This window comes from Pinus tabuliformis, chromosome 2_2, assembly GCF_031772625.1.
Source record: "Pinus tabuliformis cultivar Carrire ecotype Pingquan chromosome 2_2, CPIR1, whole genome shotgun sequence".
In the NCBI taxonomy this organism is placed as follows: domain Eukaryota; kingdom Viridiplantae; phylum Streptophyta; class Pinopsida; order Pinales; family Pinaceae; genus Pinus; species Pinus tabuliformis.
Genome location: NC_142300.1, coordinates 17,109,493 through 17,136,518, shown reverse-complemented (window position 1 = coordinate 17,136,518; position 27,026 = coordinate 17,109,493). Strand labels below are relative to the sequence as shown.

At 42.1% G+C, this 27,026-nt stretch overlaps 1 protein-coding gene across 1 annotated transcript in view; it reads left to right on the top strand.

Moving 5' to 3' along the window:
• The first annotated feature begins 1,066 nt into the window (after positions 1-1,066).
• LOC149191319 (Cyclophilin-like peptidyl-prolyl cis-trans isomerase family protein) overlaps positions 1,067-27,026 on the top strand; it is a 247,911-nt gene continuing 221,951 nt past the window's right edge. The window contains exons 1-3 of the mRNA XM_089404169.1: positions 1,067-1,609; positions 12,741-12,919; positions 13,005-13,106. Of these exons, the coding sequence (XP_089260295.1) occupies positions 1,390-1,609; positions 12,741-12,919; positions 13,005-13,106 (501 nt within the window). The 5' untranslated portion in view covers positions 1,067-1,389. The remainder of the gene's footprint in view (positions 1,610-12,740; positions 12,920-13,004; positions 13,107-27,026) is intronic.

Below are 27,026 nucleotides of genomic sequence, written 5' to 3'. Positions count from 1 at the left end.
CCCATTTTAGACGAGCTAGTATACATTTTAAAATGCCTCGAAACTATTTGGCATTGACGCAAACCCACTTCCCTGCTTTCCATGAAGAATATTTCTTGCCCCGTTGTCATGTTTGAATGTATTTCCATTGCCACAAAAAAAGGAAACACAAGCATAATAGAGAATGGAGTTGAGTAGAGAAATGAAAAACTATCATTGTTCCTATTCATTGGCCTTGTCACTGTTCCTATTACTATTGTTGTTCTTGTTCCCCAAACCATCAAAATTTTGCTTGTCGCTGTTCCTATTTCTGACTCTCGCATTTCATGTTCCCCAAATCCAATAATGTGCTGCCCAACATCTATTTCCAATGTATTATATTCCCTGAAAAGCTCCAACAACCTGTGACCACTCAATCAGACATACCCACAAAACAAGAAAGCATCAGATTGGGTCCTGCAAGAAAATGCGCCTTTGTTAAGGTGTCTACAAAGTTCACGATGAATATTCCAATAGTATTCCAGAATCAACGAGGGGCTTAATATAAAACCTATTTCTTAAAAAAAGTACTGCTTTGGAATGGGAGTGCATCTAGAGCCCAAAGCTTGTCGCTTAACTCAACATCTTCCTTGTCCCTTCCATATAAGATTCACTGCACCCACCCCAACACCTTCTGGTGTATAGAATTTATCCAACACAACACATTACCTTTCCCAACGATAATAATAAACCCGATTCAATCGTTTTTTTGTATCTTACATGCTTATGAGCGTTTATGTATATATACTACCAATTGATTTGAGTGGGGTTTATGCCCACCAAACTCAAACCTTATAAAAAATAATTAATAAGAGAAGCCACTTTGAAAAAATTAAACTACAATCTCAATTATATCATGGATCTTCCTCCCATAAATACCTTGATAGTAACTTAATTTTTATTTTTATCACTTGGATAAAAATAAACGCACCTTCCGTTATTAACCGACCGACCACATATCTAAAAACATGATTTCCATCCATCGCGAGTGCCACCCCCCACTGTAAGTCAAGGCTTTAAGACATACAACGCACGCATATATGAGTGTGTGTGCACAGGCGAGGAAATTACTTATCATTGTATTCCCAAAATTTGGAAAATTAAAAATTTCATAATTACAATCATATAAAATAAAGAGAACACGATCGACTTCCCTCCCTACAGATTTCATTGTTCCGCAGAGGTGTCAAACAATTGGAGAGCTCGAACAATTTCAAAAGAAGGGAAAGGTAACAGTGGTGGAGAGCAACGTTTTGAAGCGCAAACAGATCGCCTAAGTTTTTCTTCTCACAGAGTATGTATGACTATATTGGTGGTATGATAAAGAAGAAGCAGCCGCAGCAGGGTTTATAGCGGCGAAGGTAAGAGGAGATGTCGTCCATATATGTGTTGGAACCTCCCACCAAGGGGAAGGTCATCTTAAACACAACGGTAGGCCCTCTAGATATCGAGCTCTGGCCCAAAGAGACGCCCAAAGCTGTGAGGAATTTTGTGCAGTTATGCCTGGAGGGCTACTACAACAACACCATCTTCCACAGGATTATCAAGACCTTCATGGTCCAGGGCGGCGACTCAACTGGCACTGGTTCAGGTTACTCAATTCTTCCTCTCTGCAATTTTATTGCCCAGGTTTTTCAAAGCATTTGCATTGATATATATATATATATATATATATTGTGTAATAAGTTGCTTCCAGTATCATTGCGGCAATGATGCCCTTTCCCATCCGAGAGTATTACGATGAAATGTAGCCAGGTTACTTCAAAGAATTCCGTTGACTGAGATGCGACAACAGGGAATCTATTCTGCCAAAGTCGCCTCGCACTTGTATGCCATAATTGCATTGGCGAGATGGTCTGGGCGGAGAAGCATGTCCATGGGAAATTTGAACATTGGAAGAGTATGAAAGATGTACCTCGCTTTACAATCAAACCGAGACCTGTTGCAATTCACTATTAATAATTCAATTCTGTTGTTTTGAAGACCCTAATCCCGCTACTCGTGCTGCACAAATGTGCTTTAGGACAGTTGTTCAAGCACCAATCACACAGTCATGCTTGTAGCACGACCATTGATTCAAAAGGACTGATAATCTTCTATATATTTTTAGTAAAGCAGTCAATTCAAGGATAACTGCAACAAAAGGATCCCCATTATAAAGTTCTGTTGCACGGAAGACCTGTAGCCATCAAGGTAGCAGAAAGGAGATACAATCATTCCATGTCTTAAAGAAACTCGTGAAGAAGAAGGTCCCATAAAGAAAGCAGTAAAAGAAAGTTTGAAAGATAGCAAAAAGGACAACATAGATACCTTTGTGAAGAAAACATGGCATCACAGGTAGGTATGTATGATATTTTTCTTATTGTTAAGGGTACATCATAAAATGTTATAGGGTTGAAGTTATGACTCTAGGGTTTGAGTTGATGGCTCATAAGAAGCCCTAGTATTTAGAAACCCTAATCTTAAAGTACTTGTTCCATATGATTTGACTTCTAGGGTTTGTTAGGATTCTAGGGCATGGGAGAAACCCTAGTGTGACATAATATGATTTAGGGTTTGAACCTAAGAAACCCTAGGATGACCACTTGGTTGCATAGAAACCCTAGAAGGATAACTTGACATCATGTTTTGGTATTGTATTTTGCTTGGGGTACTTGTTAATTAGTATTGAAGGTACAAGAAGTAAAAGATGGATGGGCTGATCCTTTGAGAAGCATGACAGAAGAAGGGAACTATAAAGAATAATGGGATTCATCTTAGTAAGAAGGCATCATAGTAAGCATACAATTGAGGCGAGATGTAATGTTCCAAACTAGGAAAAATAGTGCTATGCAAAGCAAACAATAAAACCAACACTACAAAATTGAAACATTCAGTGCACACCCATAAAAAGTCCAGGAATAACCAACAATTGAGCCATTTTATTATAATCTGGGAGGAAAGTACAATAATGTGGAAATGGTGCACCTGGGCTTACCTCAATGGCAAGCGTGATCAAACCCAGGTGGTAATATGTCAAGCCCAGATGGCAGAAATAACTGCTGCAATGATGCCCTGCTCTGCCCTCATGAAACTATGCTGTCTATTGCAAAGATGCTGCTGGAAACCCCACCTTCGGTGCTCAGAAAATTACAGGAAATTAACCCTATCCTTTCCACCAAATACCCAGAATAACCCACGAAGGAATTGGCCAAATGTTGACCTCGGAATTTTGGCCCAAATTCCCCTTAGCTCCTCCAACTGCTGGCTGAGTTGGGACTCCTGTTTGACTCCTTAGATCTGCCTAGAAAATTCTATAAAATTAGGAGTGTGATCCTTGCCCAAAACCTAGAAAAACCCCGAAAGGGTTTCCCTTGGTTCCAACCTTCAAAAGTTGACCCTTCATAGCTTGGCCTTCCTCCAATTTTGAATTCTGTTGCTTTGACTGACCTTGTCAATCTCTGCTCTCCCAACTCCAACAATCTTCCTCAAATGGCCCTCCAAATGATCTCCCAGCCTCCCAGCTCCAAACTCCCCCGGATGGTGCTGCCCCAAAGAGTCTCACTCCAATGACTGCGCAGTCATGGAGGAGATGACACAGTCCTGTGTGTGATGAAATGAGAGCTGTGTGTAGGATGGCCCTCTTGTCTGTAGCTGCCCTCTATACTCCTGAAAATGATGAAGGATGCTCCCATCTCCCCAACTTCCCGGAGTGCCTCATGTTGTGACTGCGCAATCCCTACGCTGTTGTTACTCCCCCTGCTGCTGGTACTTGACTTACAGCTGCTGTAACTCGTCTCCCTGCTTGCTGCTACGAACTGAGATGAAGAAGAACTCCCTTCTAGGGCTGGCACTCGAAGTCCACTGAAGCAAGGGTTGAGATCTCTGCTCGGAGACACTCGTGTGCTAAACAACACAGTAACCCGGCTAAGCAGCTCGAGCAACTAAGATTGAGTTCAATATGTCAAAAAATACCAAATGAGGCTGAGCCTCCTCTATTTATAATTCATGGGCCTCTTTTCCCATGTGGGCCCCCTCCAACTAGCAATTCGACTTTCCCTCCTTAGTCATTCGAACTTCCCTCTAAGGTGGTGTGTATTTCCTCATGTGGGTGGCCCCCACGCTATGCCAACAAAACATTTCGGCCCCTTTTTCCTTCCTAAGTCTTTTCCAAAAATCACATGGGTCCCATGGCCTCCAAAATTGTCAGAATTGTAGAATAAATAAACCTGTAACAATTTAATTTCGGAAGGGACATTACAGTCCTCCCCTCCCAAATGTTGCTTGTCCCCAAGCAACTTCAACACCAGATGCTCACGTATGTGTTCACCCTCCCAGGTGGCATCCTCATCCGGCAAATTCCTCCAATGCACCAAAAATCGCTTGTCCTCCAGCAATGCCTAAACAAGTGCCTCCTCTGTCTGTTGATCACCCCTATCACCATCAGTAATACCGGGGTCCCAAATGTGCCGCTGAGTCATCCTAGGTCCCTGCACTGTCCTGACATGAAGGAATCCCTCAATACCAGGATCCCAATCCATCCTGTCCCACCTGAAGCTCCCCTCGCTCCACTCACTATCATGTCCGGTATAAATACCAGAAGTCCCCCACGCCATCGGTGACTCGCTAAGGCCTAAAGGAAGACCTGAGTGACCTCCCCCTGTTGCAGCCAGTTGACCCCTAATGGTCGCTGAGCTGTCTAGTACTGTGATGTTTGGGTCCCTTGCTAGCCATAGAAGGGTGCCACCATGTTGTCGCTGCACCACTCTGGCTCTGGCTGACTGCCCATCGTGCGTACATTGTATCCTCCTCTCCTGGAACTCGATGGTGGAATATTGATAGAGGCGAGACACATCCTGCCCTGACATCTCCATGATGCCAAAGTCTACCCATCTAGATCTAACTCCGAACCAGTGCAGCCACAAAGAAACCTTGCTTCACCCTCCGATGAAGGCCACTGTGTACCCCCATGTGTCAACCCCAAAGTGAACTAGACCACTCTCTGCCATGACTTCGACCATCACAAGATGGAGTGATCCATCAATTAACTGAATCCTTGCATCCCCTAGTTGGACCTATGGCCACATAGCTCTAACAACTACAAGAATCCATCCATGCCTCATCTCTAGTCCCTGCGTGTGATCAATATATAGGCTCTGTATATTGTGGGCTAATTTGATGCATGCTAATCTGCCTTGTACCTGCCACTGCATAGTACCGATGATCGCTGGAAGCCACGTGCGCCAAATAGCTACCCCCTGAATGCAACCAAAAGGTGGTTATCCGATACTCGTAATAGACTCAGGGTATGTGGATCCATCTTGTTCCTACCAACCATCGCCACTGGTTCGACTACCCGCCCCTTGGAGAATGTGCCGATACAATGTCGGGAACTCGGATACATACTGGACAACTATCTCAGTCGTACACGGTATGCTTTGCTCATGCATGGTCCAGACATGCCCTGTGGAAAGAGTGACACATGTCTCCCCTGTGACCAACTCCCCAGGCATAGGATCAGTGATGAATGATATGCCATCCCTATTGGTGATCACCTCATCCCTCGACTTGTGGCTGTTAACTTGTGCACCGACTCGATGCCCCCGCAGAGAAGTATCCTCTCTATCGCACCAAGTGTCATCCAAATATCTTGGGTGAGCTTCCCGTGCCCTGCAGCTCGCGCCTAGAGTGTCAAAGGACAACAACCAGATCGCCCATTCGTGTAAGTGATGTAGAAGAGGGTCAAGCGTGTGAGTCCTCGTGGATACCATTAAGTATCGCTCATTTGTGTACCCATCGATCCTGGGTGAACTACACCCAAAGGTATGCCCAGTATCTCCGTCCATGGGTGTCCTTGGAGGCAACACTCCAAGACCTCGTTGTGCAGGACCATACGCTTCTACATACCATTGATCATCTCAGTACTCCTGGACATGCCACTGTACACCGCTGCCTACCCCTGTACACTGTTGGATACCCTCGGCTATAGTTATGCCATCTCGTACCGTCCTGCTTCCCGCTTGTGTCACTGCACCTGTCACTCCCCGCATGTACTCAATGCGATGTGAGGCACTCCCACTCCACAACGCAATCCAACACACTACAACACACCACCATGCATCTCCATGCCCACCTGTAGATCAGTGCTCAATGCGAGATGCTCCCACACATCCCTGGATGTGATGGCCTAGAGCTATGTCTCTATGTGTCAGGCCACACCCGACCAGTATCATCACCTCCACCATCACATCATTATCCCGGCCGATGAATGGATCTTCCCTCCAAACCCCCCCAAGGGATCCGAGAAGTGACTCTCCCTATGTGTCAGTAGTGATGTCACCACTGCTCTGCTCCTTTGCGTCCTCTATGCCCCACACAAAAGTGAAGAGCCCCCAGCTCCATACATGGCACCATCTGGTGGCCTGCCAATGCCACCTCCTTCGACAAACTCCTGCCAGAGTATGTTGATCACCTAGTGATCCCGTGTACAAATGCCATACCAAGAAAACCAAAAGAGTTTGTCCATAAACTGGTCGACCACTGGTGCTGACTAAGACTCCCCTAGCGAATGTGCACGCGCTCAATTGGTAGGTCAATTGCACCATCCTGGTTGTAGTCAACCGGAATACCTGGAAAATGATAGGTAGTCCCTCCTGGAACCCAATGCCAGTCTATGCTGCCGGTATCCCTAGTGCCTGGAAGCTCCTGCTGAGCTACACCCAAGTCCACCACCATCTCCATATCCCACTCTACAGGGTGCCAACTCAAAATCTCTCGCCATCCGACCCCAAGAGAGGGATCAAATGCATGAACTCCTGCACATAGAACAACCCCATCATGCAGGAGCTGCACCCTGTGCAACTCAGGTCGTCTCATCTCGCTATCCTAGTCAATACATGAAATCTGACTAGGTAGCTTTGTCTCTCTCTATCTAATGGGCCAAGGTAACTTAACAGTGCTGCCAACCTCGTCTATGTATGCTCGAAGAGGGCTGCTCTCACGCCCCAATGTGCACTCTAGCTGCACCAGTAGGGAATCCAACCGCTCCCCAATGTGAGTCAATTTGGCCGTGGACTTGGCACAAACCACTCTCATGTCCTCCAGCTCCTCGTTCTGCTGCAAAATAACCTCACGCACTAACTCGACCTTCCTTTATAATCCTAAAAGGTTGGCTTGAAATTGGTGGAACTGCCGTGGGCATCTATCACCTGTAAACTTGGTCACAACTCTAGATACCTCAACCACTGTTGGCATCTCGTCCATGGGTGGCATCCCCTCAACAAATGGCTCTATGTGTGTAGGCTCTATCCTCTCCACCAAGGTGTCAACTGGGGCTATCAAAGAGGTCTCTAATAAAGGTGACTCCTGCGCCACACCGGGTATATCGATGTGCTCCTCACCATCCCGTGGGCTCTCAGCGTCATGCTCAACCTCCTCCTCAGCCTCCTGATATCTAAAGCGAGGTCTCCACCATCAAAAGCGCCCCCTAGTCTCACCCTCTAATCGACTCTGTCCTGCTTGCTCCTTTTCAAGAGATCTGGTGCCCTGATCTGGTCGACTTCCCCCACATGATGTAGATGGCTGCACCCCCACGGCTTGCTCACCTCTAACGTCTCTGTTGTAAGGGTGAGGATGGGTTTGGTCTGTCACCCTCCTCAACTGGGCCAACCTCTCATCGTCCCAATGAATTCTACCCCATAATTTTTGCATATTGGATTTCCCTTGAGCCATGGGTTTGTCTCCGGTTTCACCCGTCACTATGCACTCATACCCAAAGCTTCCATGATCTTCTAGCTAGTTTCCCACAACTGGTCCAAGATCATGCTCTGATACCACTGTAATGGTTCAAACTAGGAAAAATAGCGCTATGCAAAGCAAACAATAAATACAACACTACAAAAGTGAAACATTCAGTGCACACTCATAAAAAGTCCAAGAATAACCAACAACTGAGCCATTTTATTATAATCTGGGAGGAAAGTACAATAATGTGGAAGTGGTGCACCTGGGCTTGCCTCAATGGCAAGCGTGATCAAACCCAGGTGGTAATATGTCAAGCCCAGATGGCACAAATAATTGCTGCAATGATGCTCTGCACTGCCCTTATGAAACTGCGCTGTTTGCTACAAAGATGCTGCTGGAAATCCCACCTTCGGTGCTCAGAAAATTACAGGAAATTAACCTCGGACTTTCGACCAAATACCCAGAATAACCCACGAAGGAATTGGCCAAATGTTGACCTCAGAATTTTGGCCCAAATTCCTCTTAGCTCCTCTAACTGCTGGCGGAGTTGGGACTCCTGTTTGACTCCTTAGATCTGCCTAGAAAATTCTATAAAATTAGGAGTGTGATCCTTGCCCAAAACCCAGAAAAACCCAGAAAGAGTTTCCCTTAGTTCCAACCTTCAAAAATTGACCCTTCACAACTTGACCCTCCTCCAATTTCGAATTCTGTTGCTTTGACTGATCCTGTCAATCTCTGCTCTCCCAACTCCTGTAATCCTCCTCAAATGGCCCTCCAAATGATCTTTTGCCTCCCAGCTCCAAACTCCCTTGGATGGTGCTGCCCCAAAGAGTCTCACTCCAGTGATGGCGCAGTCATGGAGGAGATGACGCAGTCCTGTGTCTGATGAAATGAGAGCTGCGTGTAGGATGGCCCTCTTGTCTGTAGTTGCCCTCTATACTCTTGAAAATGATGAAGGATGGTCCTGTCTCCCCAAATTCCCAGAGTGCCTCACATTGTGACTGTGCAATCCCTGCGGTGTTGTTACTCCCCTTGCCGCTGGTACTTGACTTACAGCTACTGTAACTCGTCTCCCTGCTTGCTGCTACGAACTGAGATGAAGAGGAACTCCCTTCTATAGCGCTGGCACTCGAAGTCCACCGAAGCAAGGGTTGAGATCTCCGCTCGGAGACACTCGTGCGCTAAACAACACAGGAACCCGATTAAGTAGCTTGAGCAACTAAGATTGAGTTCAATATGTCAAAAGATACCAAATGAGGCTGAGCCTCCTCTATTTATAATTTGTGGGCCTCTTTTCCCATGTGGGTCCCCTCCAACTAGCATTTCGACTTTCCCTCCTTAGTCATTCGAACTTCCCTCTAAGGTGGTGCATATTTCCTCATGTGGGTGCCCCGCACGCTATGCCAACAAAACATTTTGGCCCCTTTTTCCTTCCTAAGTCTTTTCCAAAAATCACATGGGTCCCATGGCCTCCAAAGTTGTCAGAATTGTAGAATAAATAAACTTGTAACAATTTAATTTTGGAAGGGACATTACACGAGAACCCATGTCATAGCTGAAGTAAAAATCTACATACTTGCGGCAATTATCATTGGAAAAAGTAGCTCTTGGTAACCTCATTAGAAACATAAGTAGCACTTATGGGTAGAAGGAAGTCATCTAGTATAGAGCTCATCATACATCATTGGAAAGGAGCATTTGCAGGATGAGGATAATCAAGATCCTCCATTGGAATCTTCATTAGAAGGTTCATCTCTTGGAAGAAACAAGTGTCTCACTAAAAATACCATCTTGGATGGGATTCACTATTTGGGAGAATGATGGTATGATGACAAAGGAATGTAGCATGTCAAAGATTATTGAAGCACTCTCAATCAAGGATAGGAAGCTACTAAAGGAAGTCTAGATGACCAAAGAAGGAAAGAGGTATGTATGCATATGTTCAATGAGTCAAGTCATGTTAGTATATAATTGTAGATAGTAAGGATGCATGCTTTACCTCATGAGCATGATCAAGGGAAAATGATCTCTTTCATTAAAAGGATGCATGAAGGCATGGGTCACATATTAACTAGATAAAATCAACATAATATGTCCTCTTATGGAATATGAGGTGGTTGACAAAGATGAACGAACTATGATTGGGAGTGCCTGGGAAGTAATATGTGAATAAAGAGAACATAAGAGATCTTGAAAGATGCAACTATGAGAAGGCAATCAACATCCAATGACTAGAAGAATTGCCTATGATATCTCCATGGGAAAGATATGAAGCCTTTAATGTAGTTTGGAAAGAATGGAAACCCTTGACATTGAATACCTTGGAGATGTGTCAATATATATGTGCAGGATGTTGATGTTACAACAAGCAGATGTCGTGATGCAGGGCCATCACAAAAGGTAATTTTGATTTGATGTTCATTTTTGATTTTTTGGAAAAAATTTGGATGGGTTGATATAGGGCTACCAAAAGAGAGCTGTGGAATTTATCCACAACTAGTGATCATGTGGTGGGATGGAAGATCCTGAATGAGACATGATATGGAAAAGGTAACTGTATGGAGAAAAGCCAGATATGATCTAATGGACCACTCTCCGATGAAAGGAAGGATGATATGACTACCCTAATTCAAGAATGAAAGTGATGGATGGCCAATGCTCTACGAAGAAGTCCCAAAGATGTCCCAAAGATGAAGGCTCCATATTGTTAAAGATGAAATTCATGACATCGAATGGAGGAGCGTACAAGCAGGGGAAGGTCCCATGATCTCCACCAATGAATAAACAACTGCTACTAAGAACAGGTCCCTAGTTAAGAGGGAACCTGGAAGCAAGTTTTTGATTAAGAAGAAACTTGGAAGCAAGTGGCTAACAAAGAGGGAGCTTGGACAAGTCCCTGATTGAGAGGGAGCTTGGGTACATTCCTTTTATAAGAATGGATACATTCCTGCATGGGAATGGGTATACCCTCCCTAAGATGAGAAGGAGAGATAGACACATCATTCTTGTCTTCACTTGGGAAGAAAGAATGGAGGATTGGGTAAGCATTTGGCATCCGATACTCTTTGAGGATGAGGTAGGGCATCCAGATAAGAGTAGTTGTAGAGGATCGATATTCTTTGAGGATTGGGAATCCAAGAGAAAAGTAGTCCTGGAAGGACATACTCTGTGAACATCCAGATTGAGTATGTTCCTTGAGAGACAATGATGAAGGTGTCTATTCATAGGAGTGGGCGTACCCTCCCTAAGCTGAGAAGGAGAGATAGACACATCATTCTTGTCTTCACTTGGGAAGAAAGAATGGAGGATTGGGTAAGCATCTGACATCCGATACTCTTTGAGGATGAGGTAGGGCATCCAAGATAAGAGTAGTCGTAGAGGACTGATATTCTTTGAGGATTGGGAATCCAAGATAAGAATAGTCCTGGAAGGACATACTCTGTGAACACCCGGGTGGAGTATGTTCCTTGAGAGACAATGATGAAGGTGTCTATAAATCATTGGTCTCGCCAACATTGTGCTTTGATCTTGTGGAGAGATAGATCTGTTAGTCAAGGCCTTGCTATGTGACAATGCTGGATGATATGATGCTATACAAATGGGTCACCAATTTGACTCTTCTTATGAGAATTCTTCAGATTGAAAATGTCCAAGTACCTTGTATGGATTATGAATAAGAGGGAGTGTTGAAATATGTAACTAGGTTCGGTCTTCATAATGACATATGTAATCATGATTTAATAAGAAAAATAAATTTATTATTGTTATTCTTGAGGAATGGGTTTCATGCTCAAGGGAAATTTATTTTTTGGTCAAGCACCCATTGAGTGATTGTAGGTTTGTCATAAAGTCAATTGAGTCATTGTCATGTATTAAAGACCCATTTGGGCATGTTACATATTGTAAGAAAATTATTTGAGTCAAAGAAAGAGTCAAAAGGACCCTCCAAGACCTTGTCAATGTGCTACAATCAAGTCAGCCTATCAAATAAACAAGTCGGCCTAGAGACAATTGCAAGTCGGCCTCAAATCATGGACAAGAAGCCTATATAAGCGAGCACTCGGCCTCTTTCAAGGACACACTTCTCACACTTGACACTCGATCACAAGAAAGAGAAAAAGGAGCGAAGAAGAGAAGGATGAAGGAAGAGAAGAAAGGACGAATTTCTGAATTGGTTTTGGGTTATTTTCTCTCCACACGTGCAAGGAAGCTAGGGCACATTCTACTGCTGCAAATCAGAAATATAGTCACCTCAAGAAGACCGAATTAAGGCAAGGAAATGATCTATCTTGCAGGCCGAAATCACTAAGAAACTAGCCCAAGTCTAGCGAAGGAGAAGAAGGGCTAAAAGTGCCCTAATCTTGTCACACGTGCGAAAAAGACAGTCAATTGCAGGAAGGAAGGCCGAAAGTTTCAGAATAGGATTGCTGGGCCAAGGGTTAAGGACGAAGCAAAGATTGCAGCAATATCAAGAAGAAATTGACTTTGACGTGAAGCAAGGATTGACTTGGTCTTGGAGGCGTTGCTGGTCTAGGGTCTAGGTAATGGAATTCGTCAATTGAAGATTATATAAGACAAAGAATTCTGTGGGTTTTCCTCTCAAGATTGGAGAGGTTTTGGCCCTGGCTGATTGCCTATATCTTGTGTCTTTTGTCTCATTGTTCATTATGTTTTGGTAGCTGTTTGATGAAGAGAACACAATATTAATTAAGCTAAAGAAGAACCTAATTAAGAAAAGTAAAAAGTCTTCACAAACAGTTATCATTGAAAGAGAAATCACCTTTAATTGCTGCCCCTAGATTTCTCAACAGGCATTTCTAGCTTTGGTCTAGATGATTTTGGAGCAACCCAAAAGCGAACAATCTGGAATGCAACTCATTATTACATGCACAATTTGTTTGAAAGTTAAGTGAAAAAATATAAATTAGAGCGCTTCTTAGGTTGGGTTACTGTTGCTTACATCCTCCGAGAATCTGATAATTTCTTTGGCATGTTTGTAGGTGGTGAGAGTATTTATGGAGCTCCATTTGCTGATGAAATTCATTCACGTCTCAGATTCAAGCACAGGGGTCTCGTTGCATGTGCAAATGCTGGAGATCCAAATTCAAATAACAGTCAGTTTTTCATTACTTTGGATCGATGTGATTGGCTTGATCGTAAGCACACTATTTTTGGAAAGGTAACCTATATATTACTATCAGGAAGTTGTTTTTGCCTTTACTAGAGGTATGTAGACAGCTTGTAATTAAACCAATTCATTTCAGGTTACAGGAGAGTCTATCTTCAATCTTTTGAAGCTGGGAGATATTGAAACAGATAAGGATGATCGACCTATAGATTCACCTCCAAAGATCATCTCAGTTGAGGTAGGCATTTATGTATTTATCTTCATATTATTGAACCAGACTTACTCTAATATATGTATTTTATGGTTGATACTATGAGGTTTGAAGATATCGATTTGATTTTCTCTTTGGCGAAACTAAGGCTTAGTTATCATCAAATTTAGAGGGCTTCCTGACGTTAAGCACGGTCTTATTGAGAGTCAAAACTTTTGTTTGTCCGGTCTCTGGCATTTATGCATATTGAAAATGATTTCTTAAATCAGGTGCAATTTGATGTTTACCTCAATGGTTGTATTTCTATTAGATTAAGGGAACTGAACTATTCCTGGTTTGTCTTTATATTATGATACTCAATTTAGTGACACTAGGAAACAGTTTTTTGGTCTGCCCGAGACATTGTTGATGTCATGACTCATGAACCCACTGGGTTCATTCACTCGGAATATCTAAAATAAATAGGACAAAATAAAAATTTCATCTAGTAATAATTGTTAATATATTTGTGATTGATGATCCAAATGATTAAAACTTTTGTTAAAATTTAGATCGAAAGGGCAGGTTATGTGAAGGGTTGGAAGAGGTGCTTTTTAATGTAACTAGGTATATACTTACTATATTTTATATGTTATATACTTTTTATATTACAGTATACTTATATTTTTTTAGTTAATGCACAAAGACACTGGTGAAGATCTTTGTACTCGAGATTCTGGTATTCATCCAATATACTCTGCCCTTGCTTTTGCTGCGACTCGAATGTAGGCCGAGTATGGGTCCTAGAAAAACAGTAGCAGGTGTATGTATGGTGTGATGGTTAGTCTGTACTCCCTGGTAGCCATAGTCAGAGTTTTGTTAGTGCTAGCATGTCATCATAGGCTGGAGGGTAACTGTAGGGCTGACTAGGCACATTTTGATTGGTTGGTAATGATTATATTTAGGACCATATGAGTATAAATGTTTGCAAATTTATAGGGTTTTCACTTGCATTTATTGTGCATCTTAGTATCTTTCTGTAGAAATTGTTCATTGGTATGACTCATCTTTGTCGCGTCAACAAATCTGACTTGTAAAAGCTCCTCAGAAATTTTCTCTGCAATATGTTTCTATCCTTTTGAGTAGAAGACTGAATCTTTTATTGTCAGTTACTAGAGCAGGATTTAGTCTCTAGCTTTTCTATTTCACATGCAATGATAGGAATCTGCAATATAGTCTCAAAGCATAAGGTATGGGCACTGCACCCCTATGGGAATGGTATCCTCCCCAACTTGACACCATGGCCCGTGAGTTATAAAACACATCCACTCTCATTACTCATGCACTTTCAGCAATTATATGGTCTAAGGTTTGTCATCTCCATGTATCTTGGATGATTAACTCTGTAGAAGATTTGGTCCTGTTACCCCTCATTTCAGCAGGGGGACATATATGCACATTTTCGTTTTGGCAGCACAATTGTAAGCCCAAAGAATGCAAGTCAAAAGCCTTGCAGGCCATGTGGAGGCTATGTATTATGGTAACCTAGGCCTGTTATGGTTGGACTTGGTCAGTCTGCTTAGTGTTAGTCTTGGGTTTTTTCGTCTTGTATAGGATTGGAGGACTTAGAGTGGACCTACTTGGACACAAAATTTTAGAGGAGCCATTGGTTTTGTTGGGGTGATCGCACATTGTAGGGTCAATCCAGCCCATGTCTCGTATGCACCTATGTCTTTCCCACATGGTTATTGTGTTGAGTTTGTATGCATTCTTGGGCCATGGTTTATGTCTCAGTTCTCAACATGGCAGTCTCACATTTTCCAACATTTCACAATTCACAAGGCACTTTGTGGATCCCAATGCACAGGATCTCGGGGGTCAAAAGTCAACAAATGCCAAGATTGCTCAGCATAATTTATACTTGCCAGAACTTGAAAATTTTGAAAAATGTCAAAATAATTTGGAGATATTCTCAGTCAAAGGGAGCTGTCCTTTTGTGGCACATGTGGACTCTTTTGAGGCAAAAGGGGGTCAAATCTTGGTGAAATGAGGCAAGCAAGGTATTAAAGGACATCTACAATTTTTTTGCAAGACAACCTATGTCTTGGAATTGGAAAATCAAGCAAGGCATTGGAGATCTACACTCGGGGCTACCTTTTCAAGGGGACGACCACATGTGTGGGGGCCAGGAGAGTCTTTCAAGCAAATTAAAGTGAACACTGGACCTCATCTAGCCATTGCAGGGTTCCTTCAAGCCAATTCAACTTCACTTCACTCAATTCGACCTCATTTCAAGACAAATCGAATCTCTATCAAGCAAGTCGAGCCTCTCTTGAGGTAGCTGTTTGGCCTTAGTATGAAATCGACCCTCTATCAAGCAAGTTGAGCCTCTCTTGAGGTAGCTGTTTGGCCTTAGTATGAAATCGACCCTCTTTTGTGGGAAGATTCCTTTGCAACAAATTATTTTTGTCATTGCGAGACTTAGTCTTTGGTTTGTGGATAACAAGTTTTCTCATTATTGTAAGGGAGGGTTTCAAACTAGCCGTTAGAAGCAAAATTATATAAGGTCAGTCCCTCACCTCATTTGTCGGTTGTGAAAATGTGTGATCATTATGCCATAATAACAACTTCATTTGGTGCAAACAATTTGTCTTGTGAATTAGTTTTTCTATTCTCTTTCTTCTTGGCTATTATTAGATATTGTGCTTTTATAAGATATTTTGCTGGTTTTCTCCAAGTTACACAAAGTTATTGGATCAACCCATAGAGGGATACATAGTCACATGGAAGAGAAGGGTTGGGAGTCAAGACACTAGGCCTCATCTTTTCTTTATTGGATTAGGGTTATCAAAGTTTGATTTGTGGATAAGCCCTTGTCGGGGGTTTTTCCTTAAAGGATAAGATTTCTCCTAACTCCATTGGCTGAGGTATTCTACAAGGGACTCCATAGTTGATCCATTGGCTGGATGTATTCTACAAGGGAATCCCTCCTATTTGAATTCAGTGTTTTAAAATTCGGCCGAATCGAATCCGAAACGGCTGAGTTGATCCGAGTCGTTGAAGATTTTTGTGACCCGGCAGAAAAACGGTTCGGGAGGCCGAGTCATGACTGACTCGGTCAACCCGGCCGTTTCCGCATCTACTCGGCCAAGTCATTAAATCCGGCCAGTCACCCAAAAAAACAACGATTTTTCTATTTTTTTTTTTTTTACTTTTTAACATTTAGCTGATTGTTGGGGACTCCAAGGTGTTTTCTAAATTGGTTAAGTGCTATTTGGGGTCCATTCCCCTCTCCTAGTATTGATATGCTATTCAAATTTCATGGTAATGTTAAATTCTTAATATAAAAGTGACATTCTCCTTAATCTTCATTTTCATCCTTTTACTTAAATTTTTAACATTACCATGAAATGACTCAGGATGTTTGAGAGTGGTTCCAGCCTCGTTGGATTTCATATGGAGAAAGTAGAATCTTAGATTTCATTCAAAATCCAGCAGACTTATCAGTTTTTCAGGATTTCAGGAATGGAGGATTGCAATGTTTCAATTGAATTTTGTCATGTATTAGGGTATAGAACTCGTATTTAATCAAGAGCACCAATCCCTCTATGTACCTTGATGTTAGTGACATTGGTTGTCGAATTCCTCTGGGATTCGCTCCCAAACCAGGAGCTTCTGAAAATGTCTCTCCCGCTCCCGTTTTCGCTCTCGCTCCCCACTTTCGCTCCCGCTCCCAAGTAACACTGAGCTAGATGATGTTGGCAACTCTAGCAGTAGCCAGTAGTACTGGTCATAGGGTTTTGTTGTAGAGGCCATTTATAGCCTCCTTGGTTATGTGTTTTTGTTTTGATGTCTATATCATCATCGTGAATGTATTGGACAGTGCACTGGGTGCCATTTTGATATAATGGATATATTCATGAGCCTACTTTGATCATATGTTGTCTTCTATCTATATTCTAATGCTGTGTGTTTGGAAACATGAATGAAAATCTTTAAAATGATGTGCTTTTATAAAAAATAAATATTTAATGTATTTTTTACAACGACTGAGTCATTGAAATCGAGCCGGACGAGTCAATACCGAGTCGGAGTTGACCCTCTTCCGAGTCGGAGTTGGAGTCGGAGTTTTAAAACATTGGTTGAATTTGGTAATGATAAATTGTCTTAGACAAAATTTGGGGCTATTAGTCCAAGAGTCCAAACTCATTTTCTTGTCCAATATACTGGGCCGATTTAGAGAGGTTTGTGATTACAATGTAACACCATAAGAGATAATTATTATGGTAAAGCTAAGCCTCACCTTCACCTTCATTTATTTCAAATATCCACAACTTTTTTCTCTAAATTTCTATCTACTATAAATATAAAAATAAAAGATTAGAAAATATAAAAATACCAAAAATATTTCACTAGCTTGAGCCTAAAGTCATATTTTTCAGCTAGTTTTCTAACTTGTGTTTGCTCATAAAGTTTATCTGACTGGCCCAAGGAAGGTATAGTTGCTTGTGTTGTGGAGGAAAGGTTGATTATAAGCAATTCAAGTGGTTGTGCAAGGGTTTTGCAGGTCTGTAATTTCAATTTACGGCTGCAAATTTATTCACCCATGGTAAGTGAGGCCCTTCTATAGGGGTTTTCAGCGTAAATGTATATTCCATCATCCCCTTTTCGTTTTCTTCACTTCTGAGTTTTAACACCCCTCTGTTTTCTATGTTAATGTTTGCTATTTTAGATATGGATTATTTTTAGATTGGATGGCTAGGGAAGCCATGTTTAAACTTTTGTGATGATGTGATCGATTTAATTGTTGTGATGTAATCAATTAATTACTATCAATAAATAAAAATGTTGGAAATCACTCAGGAAAAGAGCACTAGAGTTAGAAGATTTCTTTCCACTTTGGAAACAACTATTGGTGGTTAAATCCAAGATGAATCTTCCCTAAAAATATCCTAAAAATCCCTAGGAGAAAATAATTAAAAAGGAAAAAAATGGATTTAGTATGATGGGAGAGAAATATCATATTAAATCATTTAGTTGGAGAAAGATACTAAGTCTGGGCGAAATAAAGCATTGTGGGAGAAAAATGCAGGCTTTAAAGAAAAAGGAAAGAACCTTTTTCGAAAAAAGAAAAGAAAAGGCCTAGGCAAATGGGTTGGCAAACCCAAAATTCGGACACTGCTAAAATATGCTAGGAAGAAAAATTATAAAAGACACCACTTGGGAATCAATGGGGTTGTTGATTTTGATGGCAATAAAATCTTAACTCGGGGGGAACTGGCGGATACAGTTCATGGCTGGGAGGAAAGTGCTCAGTCCTGAGGGATTTTCCGATAGCAGCTACGGTAATAATTCTGATTGTAGTTTTACTGTAATGGGCATGTTTGGTTAAGTTGTGTTATTTTGCTTCTGTGTTAATTACCATGTTGAAATAATTTTGCTGCATGCATATTGTAGGCACACATACATTTTGTTTGAAGGCTTAAGTCAAGGTTTGTAAATTTGTTAATGATAGTTGTCAGGAAAATTCCTTATGCCCTAAGTCACCGGGTTCGGCGAATTTAATCCTAGAGATTCGAAATTCGCCAAACTTCAACCGAATTCGAATTTGTTCGATCAGGTTCGCCGAACAAAATGCCGAACTCAAACCCGAACTCGAACCCCAAACTTAATCCCGAACAAAATGTCGAACTTCATGAATTTCGAATTACATTCGCCATTAAATTCGTTGAGGTTCGTTTTTCCTGGTTTTAAAAAAATGAAATTTATGCGGGCCCGTCTTAGGGTTTCCTTTTTTCGCTGTTTAAAAATTAAAAAAACATTAAATTTCGTTGTTTATGTATGTCGTGGCCCGTGGGTTTGGTTTTGTTTTATTTCACAAATCAAAACATAGTCCGCTGGTTCTGTTTTGTTTTATTTCATAAAACCAAAACATAGTGACCACTGACAGGCACAACGACATCGCTCTCTGCGGGTTTTGACATTTGTTACACAGCGCGATGCATACACATGTGACATCACGACGCATACACAACTCAGCCTCGTGCACGCATACACAACTCGACAACTCGACCCTCTCTGACACGCATACACAACTGTGTATTTGTTTTGTTTTTGTGTATACACATCTTAGCCCTCTCCTGCACAGTGCATGCATACACAGCTCGACCCTCTCGTGACCACTGACAAAGACGTTGCAGCCTGCACGCATACACAGTAACACAGCCTCGGCCCTCTCGTGACCACTGACAGAGCAGTGAGCCGCCTTCAAGCAACCTTCAACAAGCCTTCAAGCAGCCTCCAGCAAGCCGCACTGTCCAGACTCCAGCCTCCAGGTAAGTCAAAAATTAAAATACATATTTTTTTTAATTAGTTAAATACAATTTACTAGTTTTTTATCAGTTAAATACAATTTATCAGTGAAATACAATTTATCAGTAAGTCACAAATTACATTTTACTAGTTTTTTTAATATAGTGTCTGGACTCTCAGGCTTCAGCTTGAGAGATCCAAACTCTTTAAATTTATTTTATAAATTATAGTTTCATAATTTCATTTTGCAAAAAAAATATAAAACTAATTAAAATGTAAATTAAAAAAAAATTGCAGACATTTCAGGCTTCAATCCTTCACCTCAGTCTTCAATAATCAGAAGTTCAGAACCTTCAAATTTCAATGGCACCCCCACAATTGCTGTAGCATGGAATTTTGTCATAAAAGAGGGGAAAATCTTTTGTGTCAGCTGTGTGGACATCAATTCATTGGCTCTTTAACTAGAGCAGTGGATCACCTTCTCAGTATTAGCAATGGAAGTGGAGGTGGTGTTGAAGGCTGCACTAAGATCTCTGATGAACAAAAAACCACAATGGAGAAAGACTATTTCACTTCAAAGATGGAAAAGGAGAAAAAGGAAAATAAGAGGCAGAGAATTGAGAGGGAGATTGCCATTTCTTCTTCCAACGCCATTAATTCAATCTCAACCATTGGTGGATCAAGTTCTACTCAAGTAAAAACAAGTGGAACCAAAACATTAAATCAATTATGGAAACCTGTTGAGAGACAAGAAGTTGATGACGCTGTTGCAAAATTCTTTTATGCATGTGCAATTCCCTTTAATGTGGCGAGGAGTCCATATTTTAAAAATGTAATTAAAAAGGCCATTGATTTTGGGAAGGGCTATGTTCCTTCCGGATCTGAAGCTTTAAGGACAATTTTGCTAAAGAAAACAAAAGACAGAGTGACAGGAAAGTTGGTTCAAATTAAAGAGTCTTGTAAGCTTACCAGATGCACAATTTTGAGTGATGGTTGGTCATATTTGTGTCATTGCCCATTGATCAATGTGCTTGTTTATAGTCCTCAAGGGGTACTTTTCTTGAAGGCAGTAAATGCAATGGATCGAGGGAAGACATCATAATTTATTTTTGGAATTTTGGATGAAGCAATTCAAGAGGTTGGGGAGGAAAATGTGGTCCATGTTATTACAGATAATGCATCAAATTGTGTTGGTGCAGGGAAGCTGATTATGGAAAAGTATAATCACATTTATTGGACCCCTTGTGCAGCTCACTGCTTGGATTTAATGTTGCATGACTTAGCCAAATTTCCTTGGGTCAATGAGACAATCCGAAGAGCCAAAACAATTGCAAACTTCATTATCAACCATTGTCTCACTTTGAGCATATATAGGAAGAATGCATCAAAAGAGTTGTTGAGGCCTTGTGATACAAGGTTTGCCACTTTTTATATTACTATGAAAAGAGTTGTTGAGGAAAAAGCGAGCCTAAGAGCTGTTTTTTGCAATACTGAGTGGGAGAGATCTACCCTTTCAAAAGAAACTAAGGGGAAAAATGTTGAACAAATAGTGCTCAATAATGGCTTTTGGGAAAATGCAAACAAGGTTTTAAAAATATGTGGCCCAATTGTTAATGTGCTCCGCATGGTTGATGGTGACAAACCTTGTATGGGTTTTGTTTATGAAAGCATTGATCGTTGCAAAGAGACCATTGCAAGTGCTTTTAATAATGTGGAAGCTGATTACCAGGAGATATGGGATTTAATTGATCAAAGATGGAAGATGATGCATAGTCCATTACATGCAACAACATGCTATTTGGACCCTAGATTGTTTGGGTTATCAAGACATAGGGATGAAGAAGTCATGAATGGACTTATCTAGGCTATTGAGAAGCTAAATCCAGATCCAGAAATTGCAGGTTTGGTCAGAAGTCAGTTGAGGGCATACAGGTTAGAAGAAGGGTTATTTGGAACACAATTAGCAAAGTATGATAGGAGCAGAAAAGATCCAGCAGTATGGTGGGAATTTTATGTTTCAGGGGCACCAGAATTGCAAAATTTTGCAATTTGTATCTTATGCCAGGGATCAAGTGCATCAACATGTGAAAGGAATTGGAGTTCCTTTGACCACATTCATTCCAAGAAAAGAAATAGATTGCTATCTGGAAGATTAGAAGATCTTGTTTATGTTCGTAGTAACTTGCAGTTGGCTTTGAAAAATGTGGCTAAAGAGTCATCCAATTCCTCTATTCCGTGGATCAATCCTGTTCCAAATGCATTAATGCATGAAACTGATTTTTACATTGATAGTGACATTGACAGGGAATTGGGTGATGAATCTGATGCTAAAGCATGTAGCGGATTCACGGCGCCTACTGCTCTTGATGATATAGAAATTTTTGATATAACAAGTGGGCCACAGGAACATCAAGAATAAAACTTGTGTTCCTGTTTTAGATTTCTAGTTTACATTTTGCATGTACAATTTTTCTAAAACTGCCAAGCTACTTTAAACTTTCGAGTTTATATATTTTCAATACTTTTTTATCAGAATGTTTTTCAATATACGAAATCTGATATGGCCAATGGTTTTGTTGAATTTGATATGGGTGCCAATGTCTATGATGAATTTCTCACCTTGTTTACTATGTATGGAAGTTGGTTCTTTATTGGCACTCGCTTTCATGGTTTATAAAATTATGTGGAAATGATTTACATGTTTGAGCAATAATCTTGTGTTTGCAATGTGCATTTTTTTTTTTAACAGAAACGGTTAGAGAGATATATTAATTTCTGGCCAAGATGCCGCAATTCTGATTACAGTATGTAGAGCAAAATCCGGAATGCTCTTTGTCCAGGACTGAGGTCTCTTTTCCTATGCTACACCAGAGATTTTTACAAACTGTTTTTCTGGCAACCGCCTCTATTTTTCCCAATTTAAAAATGCAAACAAACTGCTTCAGTATAAGCTAGTAAATCATGAACACCAGGTGGTTAAGGAATGGGATCCCAACCTTCTTCTCCATCTCTGAGAATGACTCCGAGGGGGAGAAGAGCAGCTTTATTAGCTTCAGTGTCAGCCTCTTTGTTGTTGTCTCTCTTGACATGATAGAATTTCAAGCTCTGAAAAGAATTTGAAAGGATTCTTGTTCTGATAATCAACCTGGACAGCCTTAGATCTGATGGGACAGAGCTGTCAATAATAGTTTTTATGATAGTCTGGGAGTCTCCCATCACTATTGCATCATTGATTCCGAGAGTTTTAAGTTGCTTCAGCCCTTGGAAAAGGGCCAGAGCTTCAACTTGAATGCTGGTGTTGAAGCCCACTCCCCAGGCAAATCTGAGAACAGTTCTGCCATCCGCTCTCTTAACAACTCCACCAGCACCGGATCTGCCCGGGTTGCCTTTGGCAGCCCCATCGAAGAAGAGGATAATATGCTCCTGCTTTGAGCAAAGAGCCAAGAAATCTGAAGCGTTAAGACGAATTTGCCAGTCTTTAAGGAGAACGGGAGGCCTGACAATTTCAATAAATCGAAGGTCCAGGGAATCGCTCCAAGCTGCATCAAGATCACTCATACCTGCCCCATCAAGCTGATCACCAACACATTCCTTTAACTGTGTTTTGATTTTAACCCAGACAATCTTGAAATCTCTCTTCTTGTCTCTGAAAATCCTCTGATTTCTTTCCAGCCAGGTGTGCCAACAGATTAATTTGGGAAGAATACACCAGGCAGCTTTGAGATGGACGTTTTGAGGAGAGCCTCCGGGATACGACCGCATCCAGATCGAGAACAGCTCTGGAATATTCTTGGGGAGGATGAAATCCGCCCTCCAAGGGCCTAAGGCCGCATTCCATAGATCGGCTACAAACTTGCAATTCAGCATCAAATGCGCAACAGTTTCTGAGTTTTCACCGCACAGGGAACAACGAGAGGGGCCGTGATAACCTCTTTTGTGTAATCTGTCATTCGTCAAAATACGCTGGTGACAGAGGAGCCAACAAAAATGGTCGATTTTTGGAAGCGAACGCTGGAACCAAACTCCTTTCCAAGGTTTCGGATCTGGGGGAACATGTGGATGCGCTGAGATCTGCCTGTATCCCTGAGAGACGGAGTAACGCCCAGGCGACGAGCCCCAGCCACGAGTGTCTGCCTTTCTGCTGTTCAAAGGAGCCTTACCATTCAGGAAGTCTGAGAAGATTGCCAGTTCGTTGGATAGGGACTGGGGCACCTCAAAATTAATCCAGCTGAGCCAGTGACCGTTCTCCCAATTCGATATATCCCACAGTGTAATGAACCCCGATCTGTACATCCAATCTTTCAACGCTGACAGGGAGCGATCATCAGACAGAGGGTCGCAGCCCATTATACGATCCTCCCAAATTCTGATTTGCTTGCCATTACCCGGGATCCAATGAGCATGATCGTTGATTAGCGAGGAGGATTTTGCACAGAGTTTTTGAATTAGCGAGCCAGAGTTTGCTCTGGGGTGATCTAAGCACCTTTTCCTCTGCCCACGAAAGAACTTTTTCCACAAGGCGAGCTGAGCCCACCCCGGATTTGGGGCAATAATCCTCCAGATCAATTTTGCTCCCAACGCCATATTTTGCCTGCAAAGGTTCTTAAAGTTCAGGCCGCCTTCCAATCTGGGCATGGAGACTTTAGTCCAGCTTAATAGAGGAATTTTCTTTTCGTTAGCTTTCCCGCCTTTCCAAAAGAATTTTCTGATATGCTCCTCCATTTTCTTTATGATTCCAACAAGGGCCAGCATCACTGCAAATTGATATATGGGGAGGCTGCTAAGGACAACTTTTATTAGAACTGACTTACCTGCTAGGTTGAGCCAGTTAAAACCCCAAGAATGGATCTTAGACTCGAACTTTTCCAGCAGGGGCAACCAATCTCTGTTGACAGCGCGTTTTTGAAAGATAGGGAGGCCCAAATACTTGAAGGAGGACCAAGTTGAGGATGCCGCGAAACCAAAACAATTGGAGGTGGCTTGTAATGTGGAGGCAGGGTTGTTCCAATAGTAGACATGGCATTTGCCCTTATTCAGCTTGCTTCCAGAGTCTTCACAGTAGTCATCAACCACTTCTTTGAAACTTTTAGCTGAGGACACAGAGGCAGCACCCAGCAAGAGGGAATCATCCGCGAATAATGCATGATTTATGTTATTAACCCCTCTCGCAATGTTGCTTTTTGTTCAAGAGGAAGCTGAGAACGGAAGCTTGGAGGACAAAGAGAAGAGGTGATAAAGGACACCCTTGCCTCAAACCACGAGAAGCTTTGAAGAAATCTGAGGCCCTCCCATTCACCAGAGGGGCTATCCAAGGCTCACTGATACAGGCCTTAATCCAGTTGATAAATTTGGGGCCAAATCCGAATTTGCGCAGGACATCCAAAAGAAAGCTGTGTCTCACTCTGTCAAAGGCGCTCTCAAGATCTAGCTTGACAACCATACCTTTCTCTTTGCGAACCAAACTAGAGTGGATCGCCTCTTGGACCAGGACAAAGTTGTCCACGATCTGTCTTCCCTGAATAAATCCTCCCTGGTTCGCAGGAATGATGTCCGGGAGGATGATTTTTAATCTGTTGGCAATAACTTTGGTGATCAGCTTATAGCCTATATTACAAAGGGATATAGGGCGAAACCGGCTGAAGGAGTTGGCTCCTTTCTCCTTGGGAATGAGGGCCAAGAAGGCCGAATTAGTGCTTCCCCCAATTTTCTGGCACTCTTGGGATTTCCGTATCATTCTGCATAGGTCTTTCTCCACAATCTGCCAACAGGTCTGAATGAATCCGGCAGTGAAACCGTCAGGGCCCGGGGCCTTATCCGGTTCCATAGCGAGGAGAGCGGCTTTTATTTCATGGTTGGAGATCTCAACCTCCAGAAATTGGTTATTTCTTTCGGTTATCAGGAAGGGCACCTCATTCACCAGGGAAGAAGCATGATCGACGGGCTCTTCTTCACTATAAAGATTTTTGAAATGGATGGAGGCCGCATTCTTTATGCTTCTGATATCTCTATGGGTGGTAGTCTCAACTTTAATTTTAGATATGGAGTTGTAGCATTTTTGGGCCTGAGCTTGCTTATGGAAGAAAGAAGAGTTTCTATCTCCCGCCTTGAGCCAGAGACTGCGGGATTTCAGTCTCCAATACTCTTCCTCTGCCAAGCTAGCCTTAAGGAGCATGCGCTGAAGGTTAGCCTCCTTGTCAAGTAGTTCTTTAGTGATCTCAGCGTTTTCTGAAACCAAATGATGCGATTCGAGGCACTCCTGGATCCTTTTTCTTTCCACAACAGGATTTGGTAAGGATTTTACCCAGGACTTTAGAGCAGCTTTGACTCTCCTGAGTTTCTCCTCCCAAACAAAGAATGCAGAGCCTTTGACAGGGAGCTTCCATGTTTCTTTTATCAGAGGCAAGAAAGATTGCTCCTTGACCCAGTGAGAGTTAAATTTAAAAGGAATGGGACCTTGGTCCGAATGAGCCAGCAGCTCGAGTTTAATGGGACGATGATCGGAAACACTACAAGGAAGAATATGCATTCTAGATTCTAGACCAAGAAGAAGAAAAGAGCTTTGAACGAGAAATCGATCTAACCTTGCAGCGATGTGACCTGGACCGATTCTTTTGTTTGTCCATGTGTACTTCCCAGCCGAAGGCTTGATGTCGATCATATCCCAGTCGAGAAGCAAATCCTCAACCCATTCCCGCGCCGGATCCCTGACGATGCTTCCTCCACGTTTTTCAGACAATGATAATGTTAGGTTAAGATCCCCTGCTATAATAATATTAGCTAAATCTTCAATATCTGCCAGATTCCTTATGGAGTCCCAACAAAGCTTTTTCTCTGCTGAGCTAACGGGAGCATACACGTTGAAAAGGGAGAGTGTCGTATCTGTTTCTACGTGTTGGATTTTTGAGAACAGCCAATGGGTATTTTTAACTTCTCTGATCTTTGTAAATTTGTTTGCATTCCAAATAGTGCCCAGTCCACCAGAAGCACCTCGAGCTGAGACTGCTTGTCCTTCGCTTTGCTTCCACAACTTCTTGCCGATCTGGAGGAAGGCATAATCCTCCATTTTAGTCTCCTGGATAAGGAGAATGTCGGGAGATTCTGTTCTTATCAGGCTTCTTATAGCTTCTTCTTTTGTTCTGCTCCCCATTCCCCTGCAATTCCAGGAGACAATCTTCATCACTTGCATTTTGAGTGGTGAGCTCCCTTAGAGCTCTGGGGCTGATTTCTGTTCTTCTTCGGAGTATTTGCCAAAAGCTTCTCAAGGGTTGGTTGACTTCCCTGGAGCTTGTCTTTGTAGGTCTCTTGTTCTCTTTTTTCCCGCGCAGATTTTCGACCTCTCAATGATCTTCTGGCCGAGGTTTGCGAAGCTCCTATTTCGCCGCCTTCTTCTGATTCCTCTGAGCTTTGCACCTTCTCTGTCTCTTCAATGAGAGGCTCTTTTGGTCTGTCTTCATTGCTTTCCACCTGTATTGGTTCCTTGAGGGGCTCCTTGGGGATTGTTCCTTCTTTCTGTATCTCTGGTTCTAGGGAACCTTCCATAGCTGGGCTTAACAGAGTGTATTTGTTTCCTTGCTCTTCCATGCTAGGGGTTTGATTTCTAGGGGCAACTTGAGAACCATTGCCTTTTGTATTGCCTGTTCAATTGGCTTTGTGGGC